The 14,059-nt window shown below is 43.4% G+C and overlaps 1 protein-coding gene and 1 non-coding gene across 2 annotated transcripts; both read right to left on the bottom strand.

Moving 5' to 3' along the window:
* Positions 1–596: 596 nt before the first annotated feature.
* On the bottom strand, positions 597–13,853 carry LOC148120016 (stress-70 protein, mitochondrial-like). The gene is made up of 17 exons (XM_087896133.1): positions 13,614–13,853; positions 12,921–12,976; positions 12,606–12,693; positions 11,321–11,502; positions 9,881–10,005; positions 8,998–9,071; positions 8,805–8,911; positions 7,153–7,315; positions 6,460–6,552; positions 5,852–6,061; positions 4,769–4,996; positions 3,429–3,533; positions 2,613–2,730; positions 1,797–1,891; positions 1,302–1,394; positions 985–1,125; positions 597–807 (listed from the first exon to the last, which is right to left on the bottom strand). The coding sequence occupies exons 1-17, from the start codon at positions 13,692–13,694 to the stop codon at positions 733–735; spliced, it is 2,034 nt and encodes a 677-aa protein (XP_087752259.1). The 5' UTR covers positions 13,695–13,853; the 3' UTR covers positions 597–732.
* Positions 5,560–5,626, bottom strand: LOC148120017 (small nucleolar RNA SNORD63). Its single transcript, XR_015734794.1, has one exon. It is a non-coding gene; the product is annotated as a small nucleolar RNA SNORD63 (small nucleolar RNA).
* Positions 13,854–14,059: the final 206 nt, after the last annotated feature.

Below are 14,059 nucleotides of genomic sequence, written 5' to 3'. Positions count from 1 at the left end.
ATAGATCTCCCACTTGTCAAGCCATGGAGGTCCTAAAGGGGGATGAGGGTTTTATCCTCAGGAGCAGTCCGATGCTCATATAAAGTTGCTTGAGGCTGCAGGCTCAATCGTTTGCCCACTGCTGCTCTCTTCAGGATGATGCAGAAGGAAATCTGATAGATGTCTCAGCCCTTGGGCTCTCCTAGCCACCCAACAACCAGTACAGCAGCACCAATCAAACAGACCGACAGAATTGCTGCTTATTCTGGCCATTCAAATTGTGTTGCTCAGGAAACATCACCCATGCTTGTGGTTTTAATTCCTCTTTCTATCCCTTTCCTGGTGTAGCTCTGGTGGTAAATTGCTTGTTTACCCGTAGGCCACCAGGTATGGGGGTGAACACTTGTGAGACCGAGAATGGAAGATCAGAAACTCAAGGTCACCATTCACTGCACAGCTGTAGACTTGGGCTGTCAATAGAGCTTGCTCAAGGCAGAGTTCTGAGTTTGATCCTTAGCAACGGGGACACTAACAAAACACCTTTACTGCTGGCAACTGTGCTTCCCCCCTAGGTTCGATCACCAGTGACAACAAAATCAGGCAGGTGTGGGGATGGATACATGCTTATAATCACTACATTTATTTATTAAGGAAGTGATATGGGTTACTGCTAAAACAGTAACGTCTGCTCAGGACAACTGCAGGACAACAGCTTCATGTTGTCCTTCTGGCCTCTCTCAATGCCTTGCGCTGTTACTGTTTCTCCTCCTGGTCTTCCCTCTGTTCCCCAGTACCAGAACTTCCAGAACCTTCCCGTTCAGATGCCATCTGTTGGGAAAATATTTGGATCACTGAGATTTCACATTAGGTCTAACCTCATCCCTCATACATAACTCATATTGTATTCAACATTTCTTCCACCCGCCCATCGCTATTTCCTATGCCTTTCCCTGTAACATTCTGTTCCCAGGAATCTCGACCAAACACCCGCCCCAGCCCTTGTACCTTTTTATATGCCACATCAAAGAGCTTCAGTGATGCCTGCTGCAGTGAAGATGCTGCCTGTCTAATGTTTTCTGCCGTTTCACTGTCCTTTTCAGCAAGCAGTTCTCTCGTTTTGGAAATCTCTTCCTTTAGCTTGTTGCACTGTAAAAGACAACAAAAAATTTGAGAATCTTCTGTCTCATTACATGTAGTGCACTATTCAAATTCTCATTTTTGCCTTCCCACCTCTGCCCTTTATTCATGTTTTCAAAAACCCAAATAAAAATGACCTTCAGTGAATCAGCGAATATTCTGTTTGATTGTTTCTAATAACTTACTTCCTCAGCAGGTAACTGGTCCTTGAATTCTTCCATCGTGGTTTCTGTGTCATGAATAATTCTTTCAGCCATGACAACTGCTTCCACATGTTCCTTTAAGTAATCATGAGTTTAACATAACTGACGTTCCAGTCAACACAAGTTTCATTAAGGTCTATATCCCGTGAGACAGTAAGTTACTTGCCACACCATTAACAGTAAAACTACGATCAGACGTACTTGGGGTGACCCTGAGAAAGAGTTGAGTTGGTTTTTGTGACCTGGGAATTTTGATAGTGAGAGACTAAGTACACTCCAAACCCAGAATGTGCCCTTAGTCCCAGGTACCAGGGGAGACTGAGAAATTGGAGGATTGTGGAAATCATCCTGACTACAGGGTGTAATTTCACATTAAACAAAGTATAAATTAATGAAAGGGAACAATAAAGACGAGAAACTTAAGAGCAGTGAACTGCCCAGCCTGTCAGCTTTAACATGTTCAGCAGAAGTAATCACCTTCTTTCTCCGGTCTTGCTCAGCATACTTCTCTGCATTTTTAATCATATTTTCAATGTCATCTTTGCTTAATCCACCAGAAGACTGGATCACCACTGGAGTTAATTAAAAAAATTCTTTAGTTCTCTTCCTTCACTGTATGAACAAATAACATTACACTACATGGTGCGCACCTTTAATCCCAACTCTCAAGAAGCAGGCAACTCTGAGCTTAAGGCCAGCACGGCTACAAAATGAGACCCAGCCTCCACAATAAAGAAACAAGTAGATAAATGCTGCCTCTATAGTAACTAATCTGAATGATTCCAATTTTGAGTATTAGTTATTGTCTCACGAGTAAACTGTATAAAAAGACCAAGTGACCTGCCTCCCTAGTGAAACTTCAGCAATCCACAAGGTCAGGCTTGCCTGTTTGCTCACTCCTAATGTTAACTTAGGAAAATGCAGGCATCTAGCTGGGTGGTAGTAGTGCACACCTTTAGTCCCAGCACTCAAGAGGCAGAAGCAGACGAACCTTGAGTTTGGGGCCAGCCTGGCCTACAGAGCTAGTTCCAGGATGCTCAGAAAACCAAAAGAGAAAGAAACCAAATCCATGCAAGTGAAACACCCCTCTCTCTGATTACTGGAAAGAGGGGCAGTGTGGTAGCAACCACCCCAGGGGAGAAAAGGCCTAGAAACAGGATGTAGTTCCTCATAACGGCCACCTTACTTTTCCTTTGCTGGTAAGCAAACCCACGGCATCACATATGCTGGAAGGCACTCTACTGCTGGACGAAGTTCTCAGCATCATATCATTCATACAGTCTGAATACTTACTCTGTTGTTCACGTCCTGTTCCTTCATCTTTGGCAGAAACGTGTACAATACCATTGGCATCAATGTCAAATGTAACTTCAATTTTAGGGACTCCACGAGGGGCCGGGGGAATTCCAACCTAAAGTAAATACTCAGAGTCAGCTCCTCTCAGATGTGCTCACATTTCCAAACAGGCCATCCACCACTTGCTCCCGAAATCAAGTAGTATCTTCACTAAAATACAGAAACTTGAGATTTTAGTGCTTCAAGGAGAAAATACAAAACCATAATAGCTGTGTGGGCCCAGAGTTTTTTCAGTAAATCAGGACTTCTTCGCTGTAGCAATGCTGACCCAAAACAGTGGCCATCAAGTGGTTTTGAAACAATCGATCATGACTCAACTGGTTTCTGAGTTAGCACTGCTTCTGAAACTGAACATGTCCCTGGCTTTTCAATAAAGATCTGAAAACATAAAAAGTACTGGATTTTTGAGTTTCATAGTTCACCTATGAAAACTGTTTTTCAAAAGTAGCACAGTATGGGCTGGGCTGACGGTTCAGCAGTTAAGAGCCCTTGCGATTCTTCCCGAGGACCCAGGTTCAATTCCCAGCATCCACATTGCAGAAAACTGTAGTAAATCCAATTCCAGGGAAACCAATACCCTCTTCTGGCCTTAGTGCCCTTAGTACATAGAGATACACCCATACAATAATAAAATCTCTATAAAGTATTAATAAAGTAACCGTACACCTGTTTGCAAGCAGTTTGGAGAGGTTAGATACTGTAACTATGTAAGCTATGACTTAAAGGCATGATATTCAGATTTCAAATACTTACCAAGGTGAACTGTCCTAGAAGTTTGTTGTCTGCAGCCATCTCTCGCTCTCCCTGATACACTTTAATCTCTACTTGAGTTTGTCCATCAGCAGCGGTAGAAAATACCTAGTGAGGAAGGAAAACTTCCCTACTTGGTAATCTCATTAAACTACACCCATTATACAGAAAAAGGCTAACTAGACATATTCACATTCTATTACTGGATGATTCCTAACATATATTACTCTCAGAACAAAGGTATCTCTCTAAAGTTTGTAAGTTTAAGGCATTAAAGCAAGGATTTGAAACAAGTTTGTCAGTGCAGGGACGTAAGACCAGAGGCAGGCGATGTACCATGTGCTCAGTCCCGAGATGTCATCACACTCTTTTGTTGACAAATACATCACTGCACAAATACCAAAGAGAGATTCTAAAGAAACGCAAGACTGGGGGATGGAGACATCTCTCAGGGGTTAAGAGCTTTGCCTGCTCTTCCAAAGGTCCCGAGTCCAATTCCCAGCAACCACATGTGCTCACAACCATCTGTAATGAGCTTTGGTGCCCTCTTCTGGCCTGCAAAGATACATGCAGGCAGAACACTGCCTGCATCATAAATCTTTAGAAAAACGCAAGACTGATTTGAGTTTGGAAACACAGCCATTTGAGAAAATGTCACACTACACGATCCAGGCAGTTCTCTACTGTCAGTTTCCATGCCTCAACTTCCCAAGTGTTGGGATGATCCAACCAGGCACAAGAAGTAATTCTTCAGCCGGGCGGTAGTAGCACATGCCTTTAATCCCAGCACTAGGGAGGCAGAGGCAGGTGGATCTTAGTGAGTTCGAGGACTGTCTGATCTATAAAAACTAGTTCCAGGAGAGGGTCCAAAGCTACAGATAAACCCTGTCTCGAACCCCCCCCCCAAAAAAAAGTAATTCTTCATCTAGGACCATGCCAGGACACGCCCATATCAGTGCTTGGTAGTGTATGACCCAGTCCCCATCATTCACGCTGAAATCAACCCTAGTCCCATGTTGCTAACCACCACACTTTTTATTTTGTTTCCGACAACAGAATGACAACAGCCCTTTTAGGAGACTGCATTATGCATTATCCTTCCCTTATTCACCACTCCTAGCTGATTATCTAAGAACTTTTCTAGGAACTGCAAGAAAACAAAAATCACACACACACACACACACACACACACACACACACACACAAAAATCAAAAAACCACGGTAATCTCACCATCCAGTCAGCTGGTGTGGATTTAGAAACAAAGTGTTTTAAGAAGTTCATCAAGTGGCTGCAATTACACACTCATAGGACTTAAAACCTGTTAGGAAGGATAACTCTTACCTGGCTCTTACTGGCTGGAATTGTGGTGTTCCTATTAATAAGTTTAGTAAAGACACCTCCCAGAGTCTCAATACCCAGAGAGAGGGGAGTGACGTCCAGGAGCAGCACATCTGTGACGTCACCAGCCAGCACACCTCCCTGAATGGCAGCTCCCATGGCTACAGCCTCATCAGGATTCACAGCTCTACTTGGGAGTCTGCCAAAAATCTCTTGCACAGTCTGCTGAACCTATGTATGGAGGACAAAGAACCTGTTAGCCAACACCCAGGGCCACTGCTGAACTGAGACAGCATGAAGATGCCAAGCAGATCCCAAGTCAGATGGACTCAGCTCCAAGAATGCCGGCTTTCTGTTCACATTGGACAACTCACTTTGTCCGCTTAATTTAGAAGCGTTTGCTTCAATTATCTGTCTTCCAGATGGCAATCATCACTGGAAACAGCACAAGACAAGGGATTATAAAATACTGCCTACATTGACATAATCAAAGGCCAATTTGAAGGAAGCACTAATACCAATTCCGTGGGGTTGTTTTTGACCCCATTTGTTAAGAGCTAATAATGAAAGTGCACAGCATCTTGGGATAATTTGTTAATATCAATGTGTCCTCTGGAACCCGAGTTCTATGTCTAGCTTTACTCTAGACCGATTTTCCAATATCCCAGTGTTAAAACAGAGCAGCAAAACCACGCACAAACAACACAAGCCACCAAAAGCAGTAATTCCACCATTCACTTGAACCCAAGGTAAACCTATCCAGCCTCCAAGGAACAAGTGCACCTTCAACAGTCTGTGCTCAGTATTTCTACACATCCGATATCAGAATGATGTGCTGATTAATAAAATGCATCACTGCAAAGATCTTTGTTAAAGAAATGCAAAAAGCCCCAAGCACTATGCAGGGAAAATGTTTCCCAAAAAACATCTCCTGGGGAAATGACTACCATGAATGCTTGACAACATAATCTTTACGAGAATGGGTTTAATATTCTTCCTGATACCCTTCTTTGCATCTCTTAATTAAAATGCATTATGTATTGATTCCCCCTCCCCCCTTATAAAGACTATAACACGAGTCCATACCTTGGGCATTCTCGTCATGCCACCAACCAGAACCACTTCTCTTATGTCACTCTTGCTGACTTTGGCATCTTGCATTGCCTTCTGGCATGGAGCAATAGTTTTCTTGATTAAATCGGTGACTATGTGTTCGAACTGAGTGCGAGTTACAGTCATATTCAAATTCTTAGGTCCAGAAGCATCCGTTGTAAGAAATGGCAAGTTGATGACAGTCTACACAGAAAATATTTCACTACAAGTTAATCTTTATGACTCCAATTAAGGTTAAGACTGTACCCTAGGATAGGACCTAGGGAGCACAGAAAAAAATCAGCCTTACTAAATTCCTAAGAGGCAGTGGAAATACACTAAAATCTCTTTTAATGGGGTATACACATCTTATCAATGAAGACTGGAGCAGACAAGCTGAAGCAATTATCATGTGATCTTTAAGAAACATACTGTGAGCTGGGCAGTAGTGGTGCAGGTAAATTAGGTAAATTAGGTAATTAGGTAAATTAGGTAAATTAGTAGTGGTGCAGGTAAATTAGGTAAATTAGAATATATGATTCAAATAAGGTTAGGTTAAAAATATCCATCTTTAAAACAACTCGGATTTCTTCATGTCTCACCCGTAGAGAGATGGAGAGGTCACGCTTAGCATTCTCAGCAGCTTCCCGAACCCTCTGAAGGGCCACGTTGTCTTTGGTCAAATCAATCCCTGTCTACAAAATAGGATTCATAAGACAATTAATAGAGAAACTGCAGTGGCAATGTAGATTGTCTGCTTATAAAAGTCATCCCTTTATAAAAAAATATAAATTGTGAGATTTATGGGCTAGGGGACAAAACTGGGTGGAAGTGGTACCCGTATTGTCTTTAAACCCAGCACTCATGAAGCAGAGATGAGGGGACCTCTGTGAATTCTAGGCAAGCCTGGTGTATAGACCGAGTTCCAGAACAGCCAAGACTTAAAGCACCGCCCCCTTCAAAACAAAAACTAAAAACTTATCACCTGAAAAATGACCTACTATCAAAGTTATCTCATCAAGGATCAGTAAACTGAACTCCTACCAACTCTTCCAAGCTCCAGGTCTGCAGAGATTCTACAATTCCTTCTCCCATACTGTAACCAATATATTTAAGTCTTTGGTTCCCAATCTAAGGTGCTATGTGTAACTAAATGGTTGAGTTTACCCATGACCCTGAATGTAATTAGTTACCTTAGTGTAAAAGAAATTATTCAGAAAGCAGAAGAGCAATCTGAACAAAAATTCTGAACCTCCTACACAAAAGCCTACACATTAACCACAATGGTAACTCACCTCCCTCATGAACTCCTTGACAATGTGCTGTAACAAAGCCCGGTCAAAGTCTTCACCACCTAAGGAAGCATCCCCATTGGTGGATATCACCTCGAACACTCCATCCGTAATACACAGGATAGAGACATCAAAGGTTCCACCACCTAAATCGTACACAGCAATGCTAGAAAGGAAAACAAAAGAACATTTAGAGCCTAGAGACACAAAACCTATTACAAAGGAATGAATTCAGCAACCAAAGATTGACTTAGTTATTTTCCTGATATTCAGTAATTTTGAAATCTAGTAATTGACATGCCTCTTAACATATGGCATTGGTAACATACAGAGAGGCCAGTAAAATTTGTATCACTCAAACCATGGTTCCCAAAGTATTTAACATGCATAGTAATACAAATAAAAATTGTCCAAGGTACCAAGGAAAACAGTAAAAAAAAAAATTGTCTTGAAGCTAAAAGCACAGACAATATGTACAAATTTGAAGAGAATAAAAGAGGCATATTCTAAGCAAAATCTTTTAAACCCTATGCAATGGAAATATAGAATAAATCTTTAAGAATGATTTATTTATCGATGTGGATCTGAGTTAGGAGCTAGTTGTGTGTCCCTGGAAAGACAGGGCTACACAGCAAAAATTCTGTCTTGAAAAACAAAAAAAATTACTACATGAGGACTGGCAAGATAGCTTTTTATCCGATAAAGATCCTTGGCTCCAAGCCTGATGCAACCTCAGGAACCTATGTGGAGAGAGAATGAACTCTACGTTGCCCTTCCACATGCACACTGTTATGAACATGCCCCGCCACACACATAGTCAATGATAAGGAAGGTATGGGTATAGTGATATGGTGCAGCGGCCCCTGTCCTTCCGCAGGCTACTTTATGCCCGAAATAATTACACCGAAAACTGTATTCATTTAAGCACTGCCTGGTCCATTAGTTCTAGCCTCTTACTGGCTAACTCTCACATCTGATTAACCCATTTCTATTCATCTGTGTAGCATCACGAGGTGGTGGCTTACCGGGAAGATTCTAACCTACATCCATCTTGGGACAGAGCTTCATGGCTGAGTCTCCAGGACTCTGCTTCTTTCTCCCACTATTCTGTTCTGTCTTCCCCGCCTACCTACGTTCTGACCTATCAGGCCAAGCCGTTTTCTTTACTAATTAACCAATGAAAGCAACAGATAGATAGAAGAAGACACTCCTACATCAGTATGGGTTAGAGCGAGTTCAGCAGCTTTTAAAGCAGAGAGGACCAGTTTGATTTCCAGTACTTACATCAGGTAGCTCACAGCCACCAGTAATTTAATCTCTAGGGGAATCTGAGATCTCTGAAGGTGTCTGCAATATTGTGTATATACCCATACACAAACACATTTACAATTGAAAATGAGTAAGTTTTAATTAAACAAATGAAAGGGCCTTTGAGGGGAGGGCACTTGCTGTCAAGCCTGACATCCTGATCCAAGACCCGTGTTGGAGAAAGACAAAAGCCAGCTCACACACTTTATCTTCTGACCTCCACACACACGCCCAGGCACAAATGACACCTTCAACACAAGTACTAACACAATTAAAAAATGTAATTAAAAAAAATCACGTTAAAAGCCTATAATTCAGGTAGGAGTATCTACGCTTTATCCACTTACACTTTATCTTCGGATTTGTCCACACCATACGCCAGGGCAGCAGCTGTGGGTTCACTAATCACTCGAAGTACATTCAACCCAGCTATTTGGCCAGCATCCTTAGTGGCCTAGGAAAAGAAGAAACAGGTGTTATCTTTCCATCCTTTAACTCTGGCACCTCCCCCAGGCAAATAGGAGATATAATTGACCTTACCTGTCGCTGGGAGTCATTGAAATAAGCAGGGACTGTGATCACAGCCTTCTTTACTGTGTGACCCAAGTTAGTTTCTGGAAAAAAGAATAAAAACTTCAATTGTGGCATTATGTCAGAAAAAAAAGCATCAAAATTACTAACAAAGCCTAATATCCCTCCTCAATTCCTCTTGTGGAGCAATAGAGAACACTCACCTCCTCCTTTGTAGCTTAACCTGCAGACAGGCCACATAGAAAAACACTGAACACTGTTTTGTACGCCAGCAATCTAGCACCAGGGAAGCAGCAGGAAGATGAGTTTAAGGCTGTCCTGACTTACACAGCTCATGCCTTTTGTTATCTTGGCACCCAAAGCTGAGGCAGGAAGATCACCCTAAGTTTAACACCAGCCTTGGCTACAAAATTAGCCTGAAGATAACGTAAACTCCAGTATGAAATTTATTCTCAGAAACGAACCACCTTGACCACTGTTAGTTCTTCGGAGGCTGTAACAGTAGCAGAAGCTCAAGGCAGCCCTCCTCCCCCCAGTTACCAAGTTATTTGGAGATGTAGGAAGTACTTCTGTGTAGCTCAGCAGACAAGGTGGTATTGGCTAGAAATCCAAAGTCACCTGTATGTAGCATTTCAGTTAAGACTTATCATCAATTGTTGATAAGTGTAGCTTTCTGGATTTTAACAAATACTACACTGCCCATCCTGAAAAAGCAACAGCAGGTATCATTAGGGAAATTAAACTCAACCTGCAGATGAAGTGTGAAGAGTCCCACAGTTTTGCCGTTCCTACATTTCCTGTGCAAAGAGCATAATCTACGGGGCATCAATCTATAAACGCAGAGGAACCACCAATACTTCCAATTTCCCCAGAATGAACTAAATCTTCTCACCCGCAGTCTCTTTCATCTTCATCAACACAAATGCTCCTATCTGACTGGGGGAATAGAGTTTTCCATGAGCTTCAAGCCAGGCATCACCATTAGAGGCACGGACAATCTTAAAGGGAACATTTTTGCTGAAAAAATAAAGAAGAATTATATCATTATAAGTGAGCCGGGTGGTGTGGCGCACACCTTTAATCCCAGCACTAGGGAGGCAGAGGCAGGTGGATCTCTCTGTTCAACACCAACCTACAAGAGCTAGTTCCAGGATGGGTCCAAAGCTACAGAGAAACCTGATCTCGAAAAATGAGAGAGAGAGGAAGAGAGAGAGAGACTGACCGAGACCAGTGGTTAAGAGCACTGGCTGCTCTTCCAGAGGACCCAGGTTCATTCCCAGCACCCACAGGGCAGCACAAAGCTAACTCCAGTTCAACTCTGAGTTCAAGGCCAGCCTGGTCTACAGAACTAGTTCCAGAACAGGTAGGCCTGTTACACAGAGAAAACCTGTGGCCAAAACCAAAAGAACCCAAAGATCTGGTTGGGCAGGGATGGCACATGCCTTTAATCCTAGCACACAAGTGCTAGAGGCAGGCAGACATGTCTGAAGGCAACCTTGTCTACAGAGTGAGTTGTAGGACAGTCAAGCTACACAGACTTGAAAATCCAAAAAACAAACCAAAGAGCTGGACAAGGAGGTGGCTTAACAAATCAGGGCTTAGGCTGGGTGGTCGTGGTGCAGGCCTTTAATCCCAGCACTCGGGAGGCAGAGGCCAGGTGTACCCCTGGGAGTTCAAGGCCAGCCTGGTCCACAGAGCTAGGTCCAGGACAGCTATGACTGTTACACAGGGAAACCCTGTCTCGAAAAACCAAAACCAAATAAGGGCTCATACTGTCAAGGCTAATGCCCAGGACTTACACAGGAGAACAAAATCCAGCAAAATTGTACTCTGACCTGTCTTGTGAGAGGATGAATACACCCACAAACAAAAAAATGTTAATAAACAAAAGCTTAGCCAAGCAGAGGTGGCACACACCTTTAATCCCAGCACTCAGGAGGCGGGGCAGGCAAATCTGAATTCAAGGCCAGCCTGGTCTACAGGTGATTTCCAGGATAACAAGGGCTACAAGAGGTAACCCTGTCTCGAACAAAGAATAAATATAATGGGAAAGGACTGCACACACACATGTATGTAACTTAAGGACATAGAATAGCCTTACATGACTGATGAGGAACACATCGTTTAGGAATATCTCAAAAACCTTAAAGTATCTTAACCTATTACCCATCATGTGCATCAAAACAAACACCTAGTCTGTGAAAGCACAAATGGGCTTTTAAAAACGGTTTACTCTTGGTGGAGATGGGATTATCTCCTAGGAACAATAATGTTTATGTGACTCGATCGTAGGACCTCGAACAAGGCCCTCTAGGTTGCTTTTCCTACTCACGCGTCTTTCTGTACTTCGGGGTCATCATAGCGACGTCCAATCAGGCGCTTAGTAGCATAGAAGGTGTTTTGGGGGTTTATGACAGCCTGTCGCTTTGCTGGCATGCCAACAAGTCGTTCTCCATCTGCTGTAAAGGCAACAAAAGAAGGCGTAGTTCTGGCACCTTCAGCATTCTCCAGGACCTAAAATTACCAAAGGTAATGATTAAGATACTAGTCACCACTGACATCTTTGCAGCCATGACTGAAGATACAATCACAGCTCAATTCATAAACAAATGTAAAAGGATAACACTAAGTTGGCATGTTTACTGCTGGGAATGCTACACAGTTATCATTTCAAATGTATGGAGAAGTCTATGGCCATACCACCTTGAATATAGCTATTATGCAAAATTCTTGTGGAAGCTACAAGCTTCAGAAAATGGGGGGTTAGGACAAGCAGCATAAACGAGAACTAAGGAAGGGCTTCACTTCTCTTAGTGTCCAGTAAGCCAGACTCCTGTAAATACCCGAGTTGTTTCAGGTGAGGGCATGGGAAAAGAAAACATGAAGGGTCAAGAATGAACAGACAACTCTACAATCACAGGTGCTCTCAAGTCTTGACAACTCAAAGGAAAAGATCTGCACATTCTGAGGAGGCTCTAACAACCTCTACATAGCAGACACCTTGAACCCTGCTGAACTCCCAGCTGAGAAAGCCATTCCAAGTCCTCTAACGGCATTACCGCCCATACCACTAGAGAACACATTTAGATCCTATCCTAGAGAGTTGTATTCATTCAATTATCAATATCCAAAAGTTAATTACCAAGTGCAAATAAATAAATAAAATAAAAGCAGTTTTAAAATGCAAATTAGGCCAGAAGGTAGGGCACATGCCATTAATCCTAGCACTCCAGAAAACAGAGGCAGGTCGATCTCTGAGTTCGAGGCAACCCTGCTCTACAGAGCAAGTTTCAGGACAGGCTCTGAAGCTAGAGAAATCCCATCTCCAAAAACCAAAAGAAAAAGTCTGAAGTAATAGCTAATGTGTGTAATGTTAGCACTAAATAGATAATCCACATTTGATAGCCCAGGATATAGTGTCTCAAAAGAAAAATAGCACCAAACTCGGTTCAACTTCGTTGTTCATTTTGAGAAAGGGGTTCTATTTATAGCCCAGGCTGGCCTCAAACTCAGAGATTCCCCTGTCTGAAGGTGCATGCGCGGCTCGGTTCAGCATTCCTAGACACCTAAGGTCAGGCAGGAAACCTAAGTGACCCCAGGCTTCCCACCGTGCTCACCTTTGCTTGTCTGCCCTCCATGATCGCCACACAGGAGTTGGTAGTACCCAGATCAATACCCAGAACTGGACCTTTAGTTGCCTCTGATCTGTAAGATATGTCAAACACCGTGGCGATCTTAACAGTAGTCTCCAACATAATAACTGTGCTTTATGTCGGTGTTAACAGTGGCACATTTCATACACTACAAATATAAAGTTAGTTACAGAGGGAAAATTATTTTTAAATGTATAGATCACAGCCCAGGTGTACAATTAATGTTCAATTTAATTAAATTAATTAAAGAAACACTTTGGGAGAAAATGTTATACTTACGTATAATCCCTTCTTGAAAGAGTAAAAGCCTCATGACAAAGTCCATTCCAGCCATCCTGGGCGGCAGGGGGGGGGGGGGGCGGAGAGAATGCATCATCCGTCAACTACACAAGAACACTTGGACTTTTTCCAATTATTACTCTGAGAAACACATGCAACCTTTAGGATTAAGTAGTAGGATTTTGGACTAAAGCACAATGAAGTCCTTCGTATGTAAGATACATCAAGGAGAAATATCTACATTATCTACCACACATCTACAGGTTTTCCAGACTGTCAAAAAGAAGCAAATTGTCTTAAGCCATAAAAAAACAACCTGCTTCCAGAAAGAAAAAAAAGACAAAAAAAGATCTGGAACTGTCCTTCGGCTCTTAAGGAAAGAGAGCCAAGCTCATAGTTCTGCCTTCCGATAGACTACATCCTGCCTGGGACCAAGCACATCCAATGCGCCCCGTGTCGGGTGGGGAGAACTGCTACCTCGTGAATTAGTGGGTCCGACTCCAGAACGCCAGGGAGTGTGATTCAGCAGAGCTCGAGGCTAAAGCCCTGGCCAAGGCCAACTGACCTGACCACCGAAGGTCTGTTACCTTTCTTCGCTCCGGATTTCTTCTAGAGTCTGACCCTGAAGGGCAAGACCTACCTCACTCCAGTCAGAGCCTGGAGCCCCTTCCAGAAGGCATGGCATTTCCTCACCTGGTGACGGGCGGCCGCCAGACTCCGGGAGACTGCAGCGCCCACGAGACGCGAGGCCAAGGCTCTGCTGGCTCTTATCATGGTGGCTGGACGGAGGGGAAGCAAGACCAAAGGACGAACACCACACAGGCGCGGACAAACACCACACAAGTCCAGAGCTGCGTGAAGCGGCAATGGCCACGCTTCTAAAAACCTCCAACCACGTGGGGTGGGGCGGGGACTGATGGCCTCAGAACGAAGGCCCGCTCTTCCGCTGAGGAACCGAGCTTTGCCTGAGCAGAAATTGCAAGGCTGCTGCTCTCAGAACCACAGCCTGCTCTGAGCACAACTGGCAGCAAGGTTGTTGAAAAGTCCTGTCCTCTGAACACGGCCGCCCCGGCTGTGGGAGCAGACAAAAGGGAAACTGGAAAGAGGAACACACAGGCGGTGCTTCAGACAGCCCCGGC

This window comes from Myodes glareolus, chromosome 13, assembly GCF_982192425.1.
Source record: "Myodes glareolus chromosome 13, mMyoGla1.1, whole genome shotgun sequence".
NCBI lineage: Eukaryota > Metazoa > Chordata > Mammalia > Rodentia > Cricetidae > Myodes > Myodes glareolus.
The sequence above is the reverse complement of the archived record's forward strand: the minus strand, read 5'-3'. Positions and strand labels throughout refer to the sequence as shown.

Excerpts from the sequence above, each read along its gene's own strand:
- LOC148120016 (XM_087896133.1), bottom strand. The coding sequence starts at position 13,694 with ATGATAAGAGCCAGCAGAGCCTTGGCCTCGCGTCTCGTGGGCGCTGCA. Across the intron at positions 4,997-5,851 it reads GCATGACGAGAATGCCCAAG|GTTCAGCAGACTGTGCAAGA; the intron begins GTATGGACTCGT and ends CTCCATACATAG. Across the intron at positions 1,126-1,301 it reads ACCAGTTACCTGCTGAGGAA|TGCAACAAGCTAAAGGAAGA; the intron begins GTAAGTTATTAG and ends TGTCTTTTACAG.